Genomic DNA, 20,196 nt, shown 5'->3' with positions numbered 1-20,196 from the left:
CATTTTCTGGCCAGATCATACACACTGAAAACATAATAAAAAAGGTTATTACCAGGAAAGGTAATTAATGGAGTACGTCCACTTATGTTTACTATTATAGTCCTTTTAGTGGACGAAGCAAATAGCCTGACAGAAAACAATAAGAATGTATATAAAATAAATATATAGTCGCACATACCCCTTTATATTCTAGCTTGACTACTTTATTTTTATAAATCTGTGAGCAGTAACAATATATTGATAATATAGATGAAATCTATGTGAGTGTCAAACCAATGAATAATTAAATAATATAAATTAAGCTCCATTTCATATATTATGGGTTTATAAAAGTTTATAAAAACGATTCAAATAACTCACCCAACAAAATGATATTTTTAATAAGTCAAGGTGATCCTCACTTGATTCATCATCAGTTCCAAACGATTTCCTCAGATCAGATCGTCAAGCTAACACATCTCAACATGTTCTATCGCTCTTTGCCAACTTTATCCCGTTCTTTTTAGTAAAGATTGCAACGGAACTTGTCTAACATCATCTAATTGTATTGCAACGAGCCACATATCACACCTCCAAAGAAACAAACTATTGAGTAATAAGCATTTGAAATTAATCACAACTTCATTTTTCACTTTTCGAAAAAATTTAAAAACCGGCAAAGTTAGTGTAATAGTAACTATTTACATGACATTATTTGCAATTAGTTTTTTAGCACCAATAGTACAATAAAAAATTTTTTGACTTATGACACTATTGGAGCGGAGGTGCGATATGCCCAAATAAGTTGGATCCGATTTCCTTGGATATTTCACTAATGTTTATAATAAGCCAAGAAAAAAATGTCTCTTTCCAAAATATCACTGTTAGTTGTAATTTCCGTATGTATTAACCAGTGTGTTATTTTTCTCGTTAACCTTGACGTTTTATGTATAAGTAGGGTGTCTTATACATTGCGCCCCAAAGGGTACGTCGTGTCCCTTTTTCTTGCTGCGACACTGAGGAACCTCAGTATTTACAACTGATCAATTAATCTCACCCCACTTAAAATGTGGGATGGCTCTAGCTGCCAGATATCTTGGTTTTCTATTTCATACGCCAGCAGGTTTCGTCCTCTGCACAACAGAATCTGTACGTTGAATTCTCCGCTAATTCAGATGTCCATTAAAGCGACAGTTTCCCAACAGGACTCCTGTTTATACATTCAACAGATCTTCTCTGGTTATAGCTTCCCAGGAATGACTTTGCTTATCTATATAATCTATAGATTGTCCCAGTAACTGGTTTTACCCCTATCTACCTACTTTTCCAGATCTTTTTTTATTATTCTGTAGCTGATAGCACGAAAGGGTTCACCCGCCCCTACTTTAGCTTCGCTAGACTCCATTGAGTCACAGAATCCATTGAAGGTTAACTTTATTCTCCATACCTAGCTAATTTAGCTTGTCCATGTATTCCCAAACCAGTCTGGATTTTATGACTATATGATGATCTCCTGTTTGCACCAATTCTTTTCTAGGTTGAACTGGACAATTTTTTCAATTGCATATATTTCTGTTTGAAAAAAGGACCTTGTTGATTCCTTCTCTGAACATTCTGAGTGACATTTTTTTCGTCACGCTTTCCGATAGTATGTAAAGATGTAGAATATTTAGAATTACTAGTGCAGCGGTTGGGCATGATTTCAAGGCCCCGGTTGCACATATACAAGTCAATCTTTAAATCTTCGAGAAATAGTTTCTCGTCATGTTTAGATTAGTTTCTCAAATTACTGCCACAAATTGATCTCACGATTGTGTACATCCACGGTAGGATCTTTAATGATGGAATTATCCAAACTTATGACGGAATTAAAAATTTGACAGGAATACTCTTCAGAAACATCGGCATTCATTTCTTCGCCATTATAATTGGAAGATTCACATAAAACCAAGCAATTTAGAAAAACTTTCCCATACACACAGAGCAAGATAAATCAATTCTCACGAAAATGTAGAAATTTGAAAAAATAATTATAAAAAGGATACATATATCTTGTTGTTTTCGTATCGGAGTTTAAGATTTTTGTTGATAACTTCCTCATCTAAAACAGTGAGAGAAGTCATGTCCGGAACTCCATTTTCCGGAACTGTTCCTGTAACAATAAAAAACGACATTTGAAAATTTTTTATAAAAAATCCAAATGAATGCCATGAAGTCGAAGTAACTAATGATAATATATTTGAAAAATTTCTGAAAATATTCGTTGATCTTAAAAGTACGAGGGATATTCAGAAAGTTACGGCTACTTCGGACTATGGCAGTAGTTTAGTTAATTTAGTAACTGAATATTTTTGAACTGACCAAAAATCGTGTACATTAGTCAGTGGTGTTTGGCAAAATAATAAAATAACGCAACAAAGCAAACAAACTAACACAAGAATAGATTAAATCCCGATCTAGGCTCAGCACAGGGGAACACGAGTATGATAGTATGGACTCGTTTCCCTATTGCTCCGCTCCGTGCTGGATTTTCAGGGCGTGGGGGCGTTAACATACAATAAATCGAGAGTGTGGATGTTTAGTACTCCAGCCGCCTCCGCTCACAAAAATTTGTATCAATATCCTCGCTAACTACAGCTGCTCTGTCTTGTTTTGCTGTATTCCGACACATTATAAATAGAATCTATATTGGGAAATTACTCGTACTGCATATCAGATTACGATTGTAAGTTTAGAATAATGTTGAATTAGTTTCTATTAATTTCTTTCGTATATGTAGTACCCACTTATTCAAAATAAATGATATTTGTTGCACATGAAGATAGAAAGAACTTAAAAGCAAATAAAGTTCTGAAATGATATATACAGACATCGACAAGAAGTATGGAGAATTTACCTGAAATGAAGCAGGAGATTCTTGATTAGTTTTCTGATTTTGAAGTTAAATAAAGTAAGAGGTCAGGTAAAATATCATTTCAAAGGGTAATCATTTGTCTATACAGTCATATCTATTTTTTTAACGTTTCCAATCGATAGACTAGTAAGAAACTTGTAATAAAATATTTTAGGTGAAATATTCAAACTGAAAGTACTTCGCAGATAAGATACAGCTGTGTAGAATTTATTTGTTCATTATTATTATTTTTTTTTTCTATAAATATGTTTAAGCAATCTTTTAGTTTAAAATATTAATTTCACTTTTCATAAAATTACTCAATAATAACGTTTTCGATTGATCAAACTAATGTTATCTAAAAAATAGCAAAAATAATAATTTTAATATATTTTGAGAAGTCCAGAACGACAGGTTGAATAACTAAATTGACATTGATTAATTATTCAGCAGAATAGTCCATGTATTCATATTTCATATATGTTCAGTATTCTGCCATCAAAGCGGGACATTTCTACGCTGCCCGATTTTTTTTTTGATATTCAAATTTAAAATCAACGCCGCATTTGAAAATACCACCAGTTTTGAGGTGCGATCTGTAATGCATTATATGTTTGCAAGTGTGTTAAGTAAACGGAAATTAAAATTCCTCCCGGAAATGATGTATACAGTTTAAAAATGGACGAATTAACGTTCACAAAGAAGAGAAGTGCGAGCGCAATGTAAATGACGAACTGGAAATTGAAGAAAAGATTCGTGAGTTTACCCATGCTACAATAACTGAGCTTTAGTCTAATATTCCACTTGTTTCCAAACTTTGTTGTTTTTAATCATCAAACAAAAGTTAGGCTACCCCAATTTTGGTACTAAAATGGTTCCAAACTTGTTTATATATCATTATAAAGGTGAACGAATGAGAGCAGTTTTGATATTTCTTGATGCCTACAACAGACATGGTGGTCCAAGAAAATGGGTTCCCAAATGCGAATTCTGGAGAGAATACTTGAATTTCTAATATAAGTTACTTTGAAGTGTCCGGGATAGATATTTCACAAATTTTTTTGGAATCTTTCCCCGTCTGGGGCAAAAAAAATTATAAATAGTGTTTTTTTAAATCAAAGTTGTAGATCTTCCAACATTACAACAAAATCGTCTGATTTTTACAAAATTAGCATTAGAATAGAGCTTCAAAATATCATAATTCGCTAAAATTGTGATTTTTCACAAAATATCCGTACAATTATAATTTTATAAATGCTGTGCTCAATGCTTACAATATTTCAAAGCATTTTATTGCTTTATGCAGTCTATGGAATGTGGGGCACACAAATTCCCCTCCAAAAAACAAGAAAATTTTGCAAAATTTGTAACCAAAGAAGATTATTCCAACTATTTTTTGGGAAAGTTTTTATTTGCTCGAACGTACTGTGATTAAATTTGCGCAACCGTTTATAACAACGAAAGTTGATTTGTCTATGGATGACAATGTCCGACCTCGCAGGACAAACCGCATTCAAGAGCCCCTAAATTTATTTAAATAAAAGGTATCCCTCATGCTATTTTTTACTTTTCACTTGTTTCCATGAATCAAAATATAACTAACAATGCAGTGCTTTGACGACCATAAGTAGCTGTGACTGCGCGTCATTGAATAGCTAAGATCGCAGGCGGTTAAGTTCTATAATGAATGAATATCAAACCTTGTCCTTCGCTATGATTACCACCTCAATTTATTTGGCAACTGTGTAGAAAAGTACAATTTTAGTCATTTTTTCTGACGTAAACAATCTTTTTTTCTTATACATGGTTTTTCCTATATCCATAATGTTTTTGAATAGCCCTCGTATCCAATATTCCTCAACAGAACAACACAATTTTGAAAATATAGTACGATAGAGTTGACTTGATGTTTTTATATTAAAATATTTTGTGATACGATTACAGCAGTTTGCTACTGCAAAAACTACCTGCATTTGTCGAACAACTGCATGCGTAAGGTAGGCGTTATAAATACGAAAATAAGAGATCTAAAAGCGGGCGGCAGATGTTCCACTGGTAGAACCAATGGTGTAGATTATTAAAATTATTTTTTAAATGAACGCCGGATATTCATTATATTGAAATTTGTCTATTATATGTAAAAATGAACATGATATGAATAACATTTCCATTCCTGATTATCACGGTGCAGTAAAATTCAAGAGGAAGACCAATATATACTTGGTAGGTTTCAGAGCAGTACGAGATTGCAAGAGTAGACCGTATATTATCTAAAAGACAAATAATAGAAAAAAATATGAAGTAAAATTGACTATGAAATGAGGTAGGCAGTAAAAACTGGATATTTATACTATTTTATGGGACTCTGCAACAAGCAAAATTTTGTATTAAGAACCTTAATTTACGCCAAAATGAAAAATAAACAAATTTTTCCACTTGAGCACTATATATACGGTGATGGAAAAAAGTAACGGAGCATAAGCATTTCAATGTTAAGATGTTACAGATATGGTTAGTAAAAAAATCTAATAAACTTTTTTTATCTTAAATTTTTAATATACCACGCGGTAAATTTGAATCTTATATTACGAATATCTGAGTTTCTATTGCAAATAAGTGAATATGAAACCCTCACAGTTGAAACAGGAAGATATAAAATTGTATGGATCATTTGCTTTTCTTCTTTTATTTTCAGTTGAATTTCCATCAATCCAAAAGCTACTTATGATGTAGTTCTCTAAAATTCCCATCAAAACGTTTATTTTTTGACATTATTGAGCTCGCACAACAGTGTTCAGGTGTTTATTTTCTCAATATGTTACAATGGACGGATTATGTTAACGACGTATTCAAAACTTAGATTCATCTGTAAACAATGTGTTTTGAAAACTTTTCATTTTGGTCTCGGAAAACATTTCTTAAGCTGATTGTAATCTAAAAATGCAGCGGAAACCATGCAATTTCAAAATATCACGAGCAGTTCTCAATGTACCCCTCCCCATTGTAATAATCATGGATTTGGATTCTAATAGGGTATTCGAAGAGTAGATCGGGAATTCAGTGGAACAGCTGAGTTTATGATAAATTCTCGCGAAATTCAAACTGGTAGATGGGCAGTAAATTTGTATGAACCGTGATTTTTTCACTCTTATTGTATAATTCAGTTAATTGTTTGTGTGTAATCCAACCACTAAATAATAAGCTGCTTACATTTCACTCAGTTCGTTATCTATCGTTTGTTGTCATCAATTCTATTGACAGCAATATCTCTGTTTGTAATGTTCTCAATTTTCAGCAATTCAATTATTGTGCCGTAGCTCGAGTCATTAGTGTGGGAGATGGGAGTGGGTACCTGCTGAGAGATAACATCATTTAGAGACTGTCTGAACTATTTCCAAAGTTTTACTGATTCATTCAGAATTCTCAGCTTCAGAGATAAATGATAGTGACTCATAAAGTACTTTAAAGAAAGTAGTCCAGCTTTCAGTTTAGCAATTAAAAAGTATATCTTATTTGAGTTCTTCATTTCATGGTTTGGTTAAAATATATAATAGTGAAACTTTCAAAACTTGTTGCTTTTATACATTGTACTGGGTGGATTGAGGAATTCTAATTTTTCAGAATTAACAACTTAAGCACAAATAACATATTTTGAGTTTGAGGTTATGCATGTTTAGTTACAAGTACACTAACTTTCACCATTATCTTTAGAAAAATATTAATGAACTAAAATGAAATTAACACTAGGCGCAAAGGCCTCAAATATATAAATGTGCTAACTAGAAACTTATACTGAGATGTAAGGTGTTTGTACCATAGAGTTAGTATTAAACATAGAGAGAGCGCTTTGTAAGTGAAACTGTACTATTGAAAGATTGAGAAAGATAATTGGTTTATCACTCTCTTCTCTCTTTACTTAATATTAAAATCCTGCCATTCCCACCTCTCGAAACTTCGATTTCATGGCAATCCAACCAGAATAGAGTAAAGAGATATAGAGAATGGTATATCGGTGTTTTTTCTTTCTTTGTGAGCAGTTCGGGCCCGCTTGAACAAGCCCATACCTTGCTCTCCCTATCCCTGAGACCTGTAAGATCTATTGTGGCTTGATTAGAGCGAGGCTGGGCAGTTTTGCAACAGCTCTTGATACAGTCCCATGACATTGATAAATGCTATTAGTAGAAAGTTCTCCACTTTCGACATCTGTAAAACCGAATATTTGGGCATGGATGCATGCAAAGCTCGCGTATTTTAAGCTCTTTCAACCTGCAGTGGCCGGTGCTTTTTATTTTTATTCTGTCAAGGTGTTCTATTCTTCTGTTTTTCTCTATTTTAGTTATTTCACATAATGATCAATTTTATTAATCAATTCTATTATTCTGCATTTATTTCGTTTCTACTTTCCGGTTTCCTTTCATATGTATTTATTTCTTAATCTTTGTTGTCTTTATAAGTATCGGTAAAATACTTTTCGCTTATTTTATAGCTTGCAGAACTGAAGTGAAGAAAAATAAAATTTAGCATCTAAATAATGGAGGGCGTTGGGGAAGAGGAATAAGGAATTGCATTAGAATGATTATCCCGATCGTTATTTGAACAGAACTCTTGCGTATGTGAGCAAAAAATATTATTTATTTTGAGTCAAGCTGTTGGTTAGAGATGACCGATAAAAAATGTTAATCCCGTTCCTTAGGATTTATCTCGGTATAACATTATCAAACATATAGTTAATTGTTATTCTTAACAGTAAATATTTGTTTATGATAATCTAGAAACGATTCGATTACATATCAATAAATCTGACCGCGCCACTGGTTAATAGACACGTGGCTGTTCACCGGTTACACCATACTGTAATATAATGAGTAGTACCTTTAGGGCAGCATTAAAATGAAAGATTATTTGGGAACGAGCCGCACGAACATCTGCTATACGCTATACGACACAACCTTTAATTTTAATCTTAAAAACTAGATAACAGGTGATTGAGTGTCTTGAGCTACAACAGCCTCAAACTTGATTTATCTTGCTTTTACATTTACGTTTCAAAATTTATATTTGTTTAAAGTACGTAAAATTTGTACATATTGAATGCTGTAATTTTTAAAAATACTATTAAAACGTTTTTACTACTAATTTAATTGATTCATACTCAGTAATAAGAATTGTTGGTCATTGAAACATACTCGTTATGAGTGTATACAGGGTGGATCAAATGAATTGAAAAAAACGCTTCATAAACATAGTAAATAAATATTTGAAAAATCTTTTGTCTTTACGACAGCGATGGATGGTAAAACTTAAAATCTGCAGATTTTTTTAGATTCATATATTTGATAAGAGATTATCAAGTTTTGGCCTTCTTCAATAAATTCAACTGTTTCTCGGATATTCCATAGAACTAACAATAAAAAAAATTATGAGACTCGTAGTAGGTACTTTGAATACAGAAGTCACGCAGTGCAACATCTGATAAATATATCGGATGATCCAATAACATCACTCGAGGACTGTTCTATTTTCAGGTGTCATATTAGCAGATTTTCCTAGTTTAATTATCTATTCTTCTCAGTCCATTTCTCTCAACGTTATTTCTCCTAATATTTTTTTTACTCTATTATTGACAAATTATCCCAAACTTACTTTTTCCTAATTTCCATTATTTCTAGTTTTTTCTAATTCTTACTATTACTCGTTTTGAGATCAAAATCTATAATACAAATTATTGTATTTTATATTCTATTATACAGTATGGTGCAAATGAAAGGAATAAATTCGTTATTACGTAAACTAGTGACTTTAAGGAAAAATAAAGGAGCCCGTCTGAGTAATTGATATCTTAAGAATTATTAATAGAATATATTATTCATTAAATACATCGAAAACTAAACTAAAGACTTCAATTGTTTCCCTTCATCTAAAGTACAATGAGAAAGACGTGTCGCGAACTCTTCTCGAACTTTCTCTATAACTTCCGGAGTTATTTGTGTAACCTCAATACCTATACTTTTTTTAGGATCAAAGATATTTCGTGATCTATATTGTTACACTTTTCAAGTATCTGCATAAAAATAAATCAATAGGAGTCAAATCAGTTGACTTAAGTAGCCATCCTATTGTTCCTCTTCGACCTATCTAGCCAGTTCAATACAAGGATCAAAAAGTTTTGAAGAAATTCTAGATATCGAGGACCTGTCGGTTTCTTCGAAAAAGTATGGTCATATTTTTAATAGCCCAGTACTGATAATTTTGACAAAGATAGACAACAAAATATCATTGAACTCAAAGAAAGGATACTTATTGAGGTTCCATGAATAGCTCCGGAAGTTATGGAGAAAGTTCGAGACATGTCTTTATCATTGTATTTTAGCTGGTAAACAATTGAAGTATTTAATTTGGGTTTCGTTGTATTTAAATGGATAATACAATTTATGGTAATTATACACTTTCACGGTCACCTGGTTTTTTGGCTCTAGAAAATCGAAAAATGGATGGATTTTAATGATCTTGGTCTCAAAATGTTCCATTTTACGGCGGATTTATAAAAAAAATTAGTAGAAATAACTGGAATGAAAATTTCTCATATTTTTACTGTTTTAAATCGTAAAAAAAACGGTTTTGCAAAATAATCCTTTACAAAAAATTATCTCATTATCAGATAAAGTTCTTATATTTTTTTTTGTATTCTACATAAATTAATAAACAATTAAAAAAAATCCAAAAAGAATGATTTTTTCAATTTTTATAGCTTAAAATGAAATCGATGAAAAACAATCAATTTTCGTGAATAGTTTCGTACTATATTCTTCAATGTTAATAGTTTTTGGACCATTAAAAATTGAAAAATAGATAAATTTTATAATTTTGGTCTCAAAATGTTCCATTTTACGACGAATTTATGAAAAACACGGGGGTAGTGGCTGAATTTGCGGTTTTTAATAGTTTTAAACCTTAAATAGTAGAAAAACTTTTTATTTTCAAAATATTCATTTTTTTATGTAAATTGCGAAAAAAAATATTCGAACTTGATTCCACGACGTCAGAAACAGTTACGAAGGATTATATGTAGAAAGTCATTTTTTTTGCATTTAAAGTCTCGAAACTGTAAAAAATATTTATTTTTTTTAATTTTCGTATTTTTTTTTATAAATCCGCCGTAAAATGGAACATTTTGAGACCAAGATCATTAAAATCCATCCATTTTTCGATTTTCTAGAGCCAAAAAACCAGGTGACCGTGAAAGTGTATAATTACCCAATTTATTGTAATAATAAAAGTTTATTAATTTTTTAGAAAAATACAAAAATCATTTATCCAGGCATACGGTTGAATAGATATTAAAAATACCTTATAAATAATGTATTACAACACCCACATTTCCATTTAAAAATTTTAGCAATTACGTATAATCAGTATAAAAATAAAAATTGACGGGTTTCAGGTTTTCCCCTTAAGTCGTTGTTTGACGAAATAACGGATTTATTCCTTTCATTTGCACCATACTGTATATATTTGTAATTAAAGAAATAAATCGAAATCTTTCTGATTATTACATCAATGAGTTGTTTAATACCTTAAATTAAAACTCTTTATAAACTTGTTACACAATAAGTAATTAAACACTTACCTACCACAATATTTGTTTAGCTGTTCAATATTTATTCCGTTAGTGAATGAGTAATTTAAACTTTCTACTACAATAAGTATGAATCACATTTTTGAAAGACTTTCAGAGGCACTAACAAAGATGATGAATCAGAAATAGTTCATAGAATTTTAAGAATTTACAGTCAACTCAAGGCGACATTAGATGACTATAGAAACGAACAGTGTTTCCATCAATAATTAAACAAATAGACCAAGTAGATGCTCTTGATATAATTATAATATGAGGCGAATAACTCTAAAAATCACACTATATAATGCATTCCACCGCTAATATTTATTATCAAACAATAAGCAAACAGAAAGATAATAATAATGAGAAAAAATAAAAAACCACTCCACTACCGTGAAAGACTTCATAAAATTGAGTAGAACGTTTATGTGTCACCAAAAATGACTAATAATGAAACTAAAAGGGCGAATGATTAAAAAAAATACACAGAAGATCAAAGATATAAAATAAGAGGTTCAAGTTACTTTGTAGATAACTTAAAAAACATATCCCATATCAATTAACAGATTAATAATAAAATAACTTTTCAAAGAGCTCTCGATTTTTTACTACTATTTTCTAGAAATTTTTAGAAATACACAACAATTTAAGTGTCTATTCGGGATATTATAATATTCTAAGCTATTTAGTAATAGGAATCAAGTTTTGCTCTGAACTATTTTTTAGTAATTTCGTACCAAATTGTTACTGTCGAACAAATGAATGGATGTGTAAGACCAATGCCTATTTGTCACCAGATGGATGCGACATATCTATAAAATTTAAAAAATATCTAGTTTTAGTCAAACTAAATGTTTATAATGACAAAATTATATCAATCCACACACCAATTTTGCTAGCAGCCGAAGCATGCAAATATCAATAATAGGTTCTCTCACTTAAGGGTGGTAGCAAATAATTGTTTCTACATAAAAACTTACCCGTGGAGGAAAAATCGAGTTCGACCATGTTTAATATTTATTCCAAGAACATTCTAAGGTAAATTTTCATTCATGAATTGTCTAAAAACAAAACTACATAGCTAGTTCATAGTCCACGAGTAGAAACAGAAAATAAGTACGGATACACACAAGAGCGATAACTGACTGACACCCAAAGATTATTTACTCGACATCCCAATTACAAATAACTTGGAACTTCGTGTTTGCAACCTGGTCCGTAGAATCGAACGAACAGATGGTGTATTGTTGGGTGCATAAATTTAGGTTAGAAGGGAAAAGTTTGGTAGTGTCTACTGTTCACTTACAGGACGTTTATTTTGGATATACCTGTGATTATTATAAATACATAATCATATAGTTATTACAATCTTCAGATTAAAATTATACATCTGTATAATATATCAATTTAGAATATTACTGAAAGAGAAAAATAATTTGCCCTAATTACGAGAAGCTTTTCTATATGTTAAAGTACTGAATATTATTACGACATGAATGTAATCAAAAACCTATATTGGGAAAATTTCAAGTGAAAACATGAAAAATACATATCCAGAGTGGAGTGATAATGGATTTATGAAATACTCAAGCTTTGCAACTTCTAGTAACTAGTAACTTCTAGAAGATAATAATTGTCAATGTAGAGGCCACAAAACTAAATGAAGAAGAAGAAAGAGGTCATTTTTTGTACATATTGTACTTAAAATACCAAAATTTCAAAGAAATTACATTGTGATATGTCAACATTTTTCATAAAAGCCCATTATCTCAGAAAGTTTTGAAAAAAATTCACAATGAAGACTAGATTTAATACATACGATATCATATGTATTACAGTAGAATTACAAAAGTAAGATTGAATATTTAGATTATTGTAACCATAATATTCTTTATGTTTTAGACTTATTGGAATGCGAGTGAATAACATCTATGATATTGATAATAAAACTTATTTAATTAGATTACAAAGGAGTGAAGAAAAGCAAATTTTACTGCTAGAATCGGGTAATAGATGTCACATTACCAATTTTGAATGGCCAAAGAATATTGCTCCCTGTGGCTTTAGTATGAAGGCAAGACATGTTTTGTTATTAATACATACATTAGAATTGGACATTCCTTTTATTAGACGTCAGAGTAATATTAAAATTTTATACAAATGTATTTATTTCTATAATTTTAGATGAGAAAACATTTGAAAAACAAACGCCTGGAATCCTTGAGTCAATTAGGAACTGATAGAATAATAGACTTGCAGTTTGGAAGTGGAGAAGCAGCATATCATGTTATTTTGGAACTTTATGATAGAGGAAATATAATTCTTACTGATTATGAATATATAATTTTATATGTACTTAGACCTCACACAGAAGGTGATAAAATCAAATTTGCAGTAAAAGAAAAATATCCTCAAGGTAGAGCTAGGGAGGGAGGTATAGTAAGCAAAGAAAAATTACTGGATTTATTAACAAATGCAAAACCTGTTGATCAGTTGAAAAAAGTTTTAGTTTCAAATTTAGGTAAGTACTTACAGATGATAGCCATCAATAGAAGAAGCAAGTGATAAAATCACCAACAGTGGATATGATATATTTGTATCACAAATTATAACTTTTAGAATATGGTCCAGCTGTATTAGAACATGTGTTACTAAAGCACAATTTTCCAAATGCTACTAAGATTGGTAAAAGTTTTAATCCTACAGAAAGTATTGATGAAGTTATGGATGCAATTAGAGATGCAGAAAATATATTTCAAACTGCCAGAGGAGGTCAAACTAAGGTATGACATTGAATTAATATTGCGTGGTAGCAATTAAGAAACTAAAAAGTGAAAAATATAGTTTAAAAAAACTAAAAACGCCTTGAAGCACATCAAACTAAAAAATTAGAAGTAATTTTTGAAATAAGCTTAAAACTATAATCAATGAAAAGTACTAGTATTAATGTGAACAAAGTGTGGAGCGCTTTGTTCCGTATTACTTGTACATCAATTATGTCTAACTATTTAGTTTGAAGTGCTTTCAAACCGTGTTTTTTAGTTTGTTTAAACTATTTTTATTCCTCTCAGATTCCCAGTTGTACAATATAATTCCACTGCTCTAGGTTTAATTAAACCATTTTTATTAACAATATTTTTGCATCACTCTTATACAGTGTAGAAATATTGAGGGGGAATTTAATTTTTCTTCTTAGTTGATGTTCTGGCATTCAAATATTGTCTGTGTTTTGATGCGTTACATTATCTTTCAAATTGAGATCCTGATAAAATAATCTTTTCCATTTAATTATTGTTTGTAAATTTTACTTTTTCCATTATGATTCATTTTGTCTTTTATTTATATTTGTAGGGATATATTGTTCAAAAGAAAGAAGCATGTCCAGTATCAGAAACTAACCCAACAGGCGAGTTCTATTCAAATCAAGAATTTCATCCAATGCTCTTTGAGCAGCACTCATCAATGCCTCACAAGGAGTTTCCAAGTTTTAATGAAGCAGTTGATGAATTTTTCTCTTCTTTGGAAAGCCAAAAGATAGAATTAAGAGCTTTTCAGCAAGAGAGAGATGCAATGAAAAAGTTAGAGAATGTTCGAAAAGATCATGATCAGAGATTATCTGCTTTAGAAAAGACACAGACAGTTGATAAACAAAAGGCAGAATTAATAACTAGGAATCAGGAATTAGTGGAAAGGGCAATTTTAGCTATACAAACTTTATTAGCAAATCAAGTGAGTGTAATATTTTTTAATGTACCTACCTTATCATGCCGTGAAAAAGATATAATGAGCTCCAACAATTCTCATCTATTTGGTGTTTTAAAAAATATTTCTCAATTACTTATACTCTTATCCATTAGATGTCTTGGGAAGATATATCAGATATGGTTCAAGAAGCAGCATCAAAACAAGATCCTGTGGCAAAACATATAAAGCAGCTGAAATTGGAAATAAACCACATCAGCTTACAATTATTTGATCCATATGCTGATCATTGTAGTAGTAATGGATCTGATGATAATGATGATAAGCTACCTCCTATGGTTGTAGATATAGATTTGGCATTATCAGCGTTCGCCAATGCAAGAAAGTAAGTTTTTATTTACTATAGAACATGTGTCCTCGCAATAAATTGTAGATGCCATATTCTGTTATCATAATCTTCTTTAGGTATTATGATCAGAGAAGGTCTGCTGCAAAAAAACAAAAGAAGACAATAGAATCCCAAATTAAAGCATTGAAATCTGCCGAAAAGAAGACTAAACAGACATTAAAAGAAGTCCAGACAATAACTAATATCAACAAAGCCAGGAAGACATACTGGTTTGAGAAATTCTTCTGGTTTATAAGCTCTGAAAATTACCTCATAATTGGTGGAAGAGATCAACAACAAAATGAACTTATTGTTAAAAGGTACAGTAGTATTTCTGATGACTAAGTGTGAATTTTTAAAACCATTAGTGATATTCATACTCACCACTCTGTTTACTACCACTATATCAACATAGGTATACACTCTGGGGTCCTTCCAGCTTGATATGCAACAGCAATCTATGAAGTGGAACTGTAATCATGAGTGTTGATGAGGGGTAATCAATATACAATTGAAGATATGAGATAACACACCATATTATATAATGTTTGTCATAAGTTCAAAAAGAGATATTACCAGTATAATCAAAAAATAAGGTATTGCTAGTTAGCATGAATCAAAAAAATAACATACATACTAATGAAATTGTAAATAGTTCATAAATTTTTGGTTTGGCATAATTTTCATAATAATAAGAAAAGGAAATAAATCAGAAGTCCATATAAAACTAGTATTGTTTCTAATTGTTTAATGCCGTTTTTGAAATTATTTTTGCCAAAGTACTTTTAGTGAAGAGATCTGTACTTTTGAATAAACTAGTATTACAAAATATGTTTTAGATACATGAGACCAACTGATGCTTATGTACACGCTGATATTCATGGTGCAAGTAGCATTATCATAAAAAACCCAACTGGTAATCCAATCCCTCCAAAAACATTGAATGAAGCTGGAACAATGGCCATATGTTACAGGTAGAAATTAAAATTCAATTTATTTAGTCAACACTCCTAAGTTTGAATAATTTTGATTTGTAATATGGTGTCATTAATGACATTTCAAAATTTAATGGAATATTTAATGATTTCAGTGTTGCATGGGAAGCAAAAGTTGTAACAAGCGCCTTTTGGGTTTGGGGAAACCAAGTCAGCAAAACTGCACCAACTGGTGAATATTTAACAACCGGTAGCTTTATGATCAGAGGCAAAAAGAATTATTTGCCCCCCTCTCATCTAGTTCTAGGATTAAGCTTCTTATTTAAATTAGAAGATGGTAGTGTTGATAGACATAGGGGAGAGCGGAGAGTTTTGACTGCCAATGAAGAAGACGTAATGAGAATAGCTGATAGTGTGATGAGCAAAGATGAGGTAGAAGTGGAGATACTTGATGAAAGTGATGGTAAGTGTTCTCTTAACATTTTATTCATTATATCTAATTGTTTTATTTGTTAAATAATGATAATATTGAGTTGTGAAATTGTTTACAGGTATTGCATATCATATTAAGATATTTACAAAAGTATTAAGCCAAAAATTTTACATATATGTTAATTAACAGCAGTATATCTGAACATTGTTTGTTAAACTATTTATTTCTATAGACATTTTTCAAAGTAATATACTTGTGGAAAAAACTATGGAATGTTTTGTTATACCATAAATTTCAAAAACCACACTTAAGATTACATTCATAATGTAATTTTTTAAAGTTCTATTACATGTAATTTCAACAATATAATATAACTACATAATTACATACAATTTATGTTACAGAAGACGAAGAAGCTAAAACATCGATTAATGTTAATACAGGTGAAACAGTAGAAACTTTGGTGCCAGAAGAATCAAACAAAGAAGATTCTAACATTGAAGTTACTTTCCCTGAAACTCAAATTAATGTTCAACACTCTAATGATGATAAGTAAGAAACAGAACTTTCCAATTTTTATTTCTTTATGTATTTATAGAAGAATTAAATATGTGTGGTTAATTAATATTACATTACTCAATAGGTTCTGAACCTATTAGTGAAACTCCTTTTGAACTATTACTAGTGATGCCCCTTTTTTATATATATTTTTTGGTCTGTGAGTAAATAAACAAGTAAAAACCAACACTTGATAAACATAGGAAGTTGTTTTAAATAAATTATAATTTGAAATTAAAAGTTAGTGTGTCAGGAAACTTTGACACGTATCAGTAGAGTTTACTTTTGGATCTGACAAAGTTCAAGTTCGTTTTTGTTAACAAGATCATTTTAATATTAATATTGATTTTTATTAACTTCAAGTAAAAATTGATAACTAAATGTGCTATTTTTATAGAACCTTAGTAACCCAGTCAGCATATGATTTTGAGAAAGAGCCTGAAGGGGAGAATGTTATATATCTAGGTGATGATAAACCCATTTTCATTAATCAAGGTTTGAAAACCAGAAGTAGAGGCGACAGTGAATCCCAAAACAAACCTAAAAATGAAAGAGGTAAATTGTTTGAATTTTTTCTTTTTTGATATGGATAGTGCCTTTATATTTGTCAATTATTAAGGGACATTGGAAGATGTTTCTATTATTCATTTTATTCTTGATAAAAATCAGTGGAGTACACAAAACTTCCATTTGAGTTACCAACATTAAAAATTTTCAGATGTATAGGGAAAACAAAAAATAGGAATTTTGATAATGCATGAATAATTTTTGACATTACCAAAAAGTTTATTTAATAAAGTTATCTATATTTCCAACTGTTCATTATTTATTCCAATTTGAAAAAAATTAGTCTGTCCAGCTCAATTCCAAATGACATCAAATTTAATGAAGAGTTAATATATAAGCGATGGTTAGTAGGAAAATAAATAAATGTTTCCAGGTTACGAGAAGAGAAGAGTCAAAAATATATAGAAAATAATACTGGTACTGGGTACTTATGATTTCAAAACCAGATTGTTTGAACTTATATTGTTTAGAATAACTTTCTTTTACCAAAGTTTTAAAAACATTACAATTAGTGAGTTAATAGAGTTTTAAAAAAATTCATAAAGTTTAAAATGTTAATAATTGGGTGCTATATGATATACTAGTACTCCTTATGAGGCTGGATGCATAAAAAATGGGACAAAATAGGTTTGACTCTAGAAGCAACTCTGATTTCAGAACTAAATATTATTTCTCATTCTAAAAGACTCTTCTAAAATTTCTTTAATATTTTTTAATATGAAGTCCTAATTTATGTTTTCCCTTGTACATTGTTTAGAAATGTAGCATTTTGACAACTCAAATGCTAGTTTTGCATAATATATAAATTTTTATCAGGAATAAAATGGATAACGAAAAGTTGCAGATATTTTGAAGTCTGTAAATAATTTGCATTATTTTTTATAGTCGACTCTAAGAAAGAGAATAATAAAACTTTTAAAAGAGGTCAAAAAGGAAAATTGAAGAAAATTAAGGAAAAATACAAAGATCAAGATGAAGAAGAAAGAAGATTAAGAATGGAAATATTACAGGTACTATAACTCCCAAAAAAATGTTACAAAAACTATATTTTTCATCATAATAATATCAACTATTTTATATTTTTGATTTTTAGGCACCTGGTAATGGTAAAGAATCAAAGAAAAATAAGAAAAATAAAGAAAGTAATACCGACAAAAATAAAAAACCCGTACCAAAAGGTCCAAAACAAATTGCTCCTAAACAACCATTAGAAGAGGTTGATGATGATGATACCACTGTTCAAGCAGATATTGACATGATAGATGCCTTAACTGGCTATCCTGTTACAGAAGATGAGTTACTATTTGCAGTTCCTGTTATTGCTCCTTATAACACTTTGTCCAACTATAAGTATGTTGCAATTTCAAAGTTTTTTTAATCTTTTAAAATAATATCTACAGTAAATCTTATTAACTGCACATGAAAAATTGAGGAAAATTAAACATTGAGAATAATTAGTAAAAATCAGGAAAAATTGGTTTAATCAGGAACTTAATAATGACAAAACATTGATGTGTAAAAAGAAATATATCAGCAGCATGAAAAATCTTTAGTCTCATGATAAAGGCAGAAAATAAAACTGGAACTCGCCTATGACGAGAGTTGTTGATAACATCATGACCATACTGTACATAGAGGGGCATACAGGAGTTTAAGAATAGCAGGAGTGGTTCAATCAGTACTACTCTCTATACTTCAGGTTAATAGAAGCAAGTTAGAGATCAATATTCACGATATTAGTATAATTAATCCCCATTTTCAGCACTCTCACTACACATGTATGTTTAAACAGTTATTGCAATATCATAGATGCGAATATTGTTTCATTTTTCATTATCATAGAGAATACAGTTTTATATAATAACATTCTAGATAATTTGATTGGCTACTTCTATTTCTGTTTATTAGGCAGCCTTTATCCTACTCGTGTAATCACACCCTAAAATTATCTGTGTATTTATGCTAAAGTTGAATTATAATCAGATTTGTAAATGAGTGTGAATTTTTTATTCTATTTCCAGGTTTAAAGTTAAATTAACTCCAGGAACTGCAAAACGAGGAAAAGCTGCTAAAACGGCTGTTGCTATTTTCCTCAAAGACCGTACTATAACATCTAGGGAAAAGGACCTACTGAAGGCTGTTAAAGATGAGCAACTAGCCAGAAACTTACCTGGGAAAGTGAAACTCTCCGCACCTAAACTACAAACTATTAGAAAATGAATATGTATTTATGTTGTTAATGAAATTCATTTATAATTTTTAGAAATATGTATTTATATTGTTAATAAAATTTATTTGTAGTTTTCATTTGTATTTCTTAATTTCTAATAACGGCATTTGCCACCCAGTTAGCATAGTAAATATACCTCGAATTAGTACATATTTACAAATCAGAAAACACACAATTACAGCATAATTTTGATTTTTTAATATTAAACATATCGCAATGAATTGGTGCAAAAAATAGCATGGAGGTGTAAGTAACTATCAATTACATTTCAAATTTCCTTTGTATTGAGGCCAGGGCTATTAGATCGCTATACTATTGCTTAGATTTTGATCTCTTGATGGAAATTATGAATGATTCTTGCAAGACGACAATGGCGTGACTCTTCATATTAATACCATCTTATGTCATTACTGATCTGACACCATATGCACACTTTCCTTATATACAGAAATACCCAAACCTTTCGTTAGCTTTTCTATATATCAGATAAAACATTACTTTCGACCTATACTAATTGTCTCTTAATGACCTCTAGTATTGCTCTAGATGTGATGGGGTTTATGGAGCTTCAGTTGCAGGTACTCTCTAAGTCATCTCATTATTGCTTCTTCCTTCTCAATGCTCATAAAATCTTAGAGAAACGAAGTAGATTGAATAATCTGTACTAGATTCCATCAGTTACACACCCATGGCCCTGAGATGGTTTTTGTGCTATTTGTACTAGTGAAAAGTACAGTCTTCGGTGTGAGATTATGATATTGGTGCACCTTAAAGTAATTTTAGCAAATTTACTTGTTTCGCAGAGCAGTAAGGAGTATTGATAAGCCATTATCAATCTCAAAAAACACTTTAATATCAAGTTAATATCTTGATAAGCCATTATGTATGGATTT

At 30.4% G+C, this 20,196-nt stretch overlaps 2 protein-coding genes across 2 annotated transcripts in view; one reads left to right on the top strand and one right to left on the bottom strand.

Moving 5' to 3' along the window:
* Nucleotides 1–11,720, bottom strand: part of LOC130903643 (myosin-VIIa) — a 53,718-nt gene extending 41,998 nt beyond the window's left edge. The window contains exons 1-2 of the mRNA XM_057815871.1: nt 11,471–11,720; nt 2,025–2,131 (exon numbers count right to left, since the gene is read on the bottom strand). Coding sequence (XP_057671854.1) covers nt 2,025–2,131; nt 11,471–11,498 — 135 coding nt within the window. The 5' untranslated portion in view covers nt 11,499–11,720. The remainder of the gene's footprint in view (nt 1–2,024; nt 2,132–11,470) is intronic.
* Nucleotides 11,721–12,152: 432 nt separating this feature from the next.
* On the top strand, nt 12,153–19,357 carry LOC130903633 (ribosome quality control complex subunit NEMF homolog). Its single transcript, XM_057815862.1, has 14 exons — nt 12,153–12,341; nt 12,393–12,564; nt 12,675–13,011; nt 13,110–13,273; nt 13,842–14,219; nt 14,348–14,577; nt 14,658–14,900; nt 15,420–15,554; nt 15,671–15,978; nt 16,353–16,500; nt 16,904–17,061; nt 17,959–18,083; nt 18,167–18,423; nt 19,095–19,357. Exons 1-14 carry the CDS (start codon nt 12,286–12,288, stop codon nt 19,291–19,293), a joined length of 2,910 nt encoding a protein of 969 aa, XP_057671845.1. The 5' UTR covers nt 12,153–12,285; the 3' UTR covers nt 19,294–19,357.
* The last annotated feature ends 839 nt before the right edge of the window (nt 19,358–20,196 follow it).

Source organism: Diorhabda carinulata, chromosome 1 (genome assembly GCF_026250575.1).
Source record: "Diorhabda carinulata isolate Delta chromosome 1, icDioCari1.1, whole genome shotgun sequence".
Taxonomy (NCBI): Eukaryota; Metazoa; Arthropoda; class Insecta; order Coleoptera; family Chrysomelidae; genus Diorhabda; species Diorhabda carinulata.
Note: the sequence above shows the minus strand (reverse complement) of the source record. Positions and strands in the feature narration are given on the sequence as shown.